At 36.2% G+C, this 1,623-nt stretch overlaps 1 protein-coding gene across 1 annotated transcript in view; it reads right to left on the bottom strand.

Moving 5' to 3' along the window:
* Positions 1-1,097, bottom strand: part of LOC106476766 (excitatory amino acid transporter 3-like) — a 14,154-nt gene extending 13,057 nt beyond the window's left edge. Inside the window, exon 1 of the mRNA XM_022380533.1 lies at positions 1,036-1,097. Coding sequence (XP_022236241.1) covers positions 1,036-1,041 — 6 coding nt within the window. The 5' untranslated portion in view covers positions 1,042-1,097. The remainder of the gene's footprint in view (positions 1-1,035) is intronic.
* Positions 1,098-1,623: the final 526 nt, after the last annotated feature.

Genomic DNA, 1,623 nt, shown 5'->3' with positions numbered 1-1,623 from the left:
TTAGGTGGTTTTATTGGGTGAGTATGCTGTTTAGGTGGTTTTATTTGGTGAGTATTTTGTTTAGGTGGTTTTATTTGGTGAGTATGTTGTTTAGGTGGTGTTATTGGGTGAGTATGCTGTTTAGGTGGTTTTATTTGGTGAGTATTATGTTTAGGTGGTGTTATTGGGTGAGTATGCTGTTTAGGTGGTTTTATTTGGTGAGTATTTTGTTTAGGTGGTGTTATTGGGTGAGTATGCTGTTTTGGATGGTTTTATTGGGTGAGTATGTTGTTTAGGTGGTTTTATTGGGTGAGTATGCTGTTTAGGTGGCAACATACTCACCCAATAAAGTGGTTTTATTGGGTGAGTATGTTGTTTAGGTGGTTTTATTGGGTGAGTATGCTGTTTAGGTGGTTTTATTGGGTGAATATTTTGTTTTGGATGGTTTTATTGGGTGAGTATTGCTGTTTTGGGTGGTTTTATTGGGTGAGTATGTTGTTTAGGTGGTTTTATTGGGTGAGTATGTTGTTTTGGATGGTTTTATTGGGTGAGTATTGCTGTTTTGGGTGGTTTTATTGGGTGAGTATGTTGTTTAGGTGGTTTTATTGGGTGAGTATGTTGTTTAGGTGGTTTTATTGGGTGAGTATGCTGTTTAGGTGGTTTTATTGGGTGAGTATGTTGTTTAGGTGGTTTTGTTGGGTGAGTATTTTGTTTAGGTGGTTTTGTTGGGTGAATATGTTGTTTAGGTGGTTTTATTGGGTGAGTATGCTGTTTTGGATGGTTTTATTTGGTGAGTATTTTGTTTAGGTAGTTTTATTGGGTGAGTATGCTGTTTAGGTGGTTTTATTTGGTGAGTATTTTGTTTAGGTGGTTTTATTAGGCAAACTTGCTGTTTAGGTGTTTTTATTAGGCTAGTATACCGGAAGTAAGAGCATCTAACTACAGAATTGAAACATTTATGTATATATTAAATAACAAAGATTGTTACCTGTACATTAAGCGTGGGTTATACAGTAAAACTTGCTACAATTATTATACAAAGTAAAGGGATCAAACCTTCATAAAGGTGGCCTCAAGGATGTTCTTGGGTATGATATTTCTGAAATAGATAAAAAAGAATGAAACTTGAGCAACTGATTGACGTTAACATAAAACTTATAACTTTATCCCAAGTCAAATCGGTGCTTCTTAACAAAGTCCACCAATGTTGCCCCAAATATAAAACTTAAAAAAACACATTCTCTAGAATCAATGGACGAAACGGCAATGAATACAATCCTTTTGATAAAGTTGATTCCACGAATAATTTTAGGAATAGGTCTGGCGTGGCTTAGTGGTTAGCGTGTCTTGCCTTTGAATCCTAGGATACATAGCTCACGTGCTGTTGTCCCCAGTGGTTAACGTGTCTCGACTTTGAATCCTAAGATTCATAGCTCACGTGCTGCTGTCGCCGGTTTTACGTTCTTACTTGAGACACTCTGTTTGACACATACTAAATTGCTACTACTTGTGGGAATAAAGTAGGTTTTACGTTCTTACTTGAGACACTCTGTTTGATACATACTAAATTGCTACTACTTGTGGGAATAAAGTAGGTTTTACGTTCTTACTTGAGACACTCTGTTTGATACATACTAAATTGCT

Source organism: Limulus polyphemus, unplaced genomic scaffold, assembly GCF_000517525.1.
Source record: "Limulus polyphemus unplaced genomic scaffold, Limulus_polyphemus-2.1.2 Scaffold11500, whole genome shotgun sequence".
NCBI classification, from domain to species: Eukaryota; Metazoa; Arthropoda; class Merostomata; order Xiphosura; family Limulidae; genus Limulus; species Limulus polyphemus.
The sequence above is the reverse complement of the archived record's forward strand: the minus strand, read 5'-3'. Positions and strand labels throughout refer to the sequence as shown.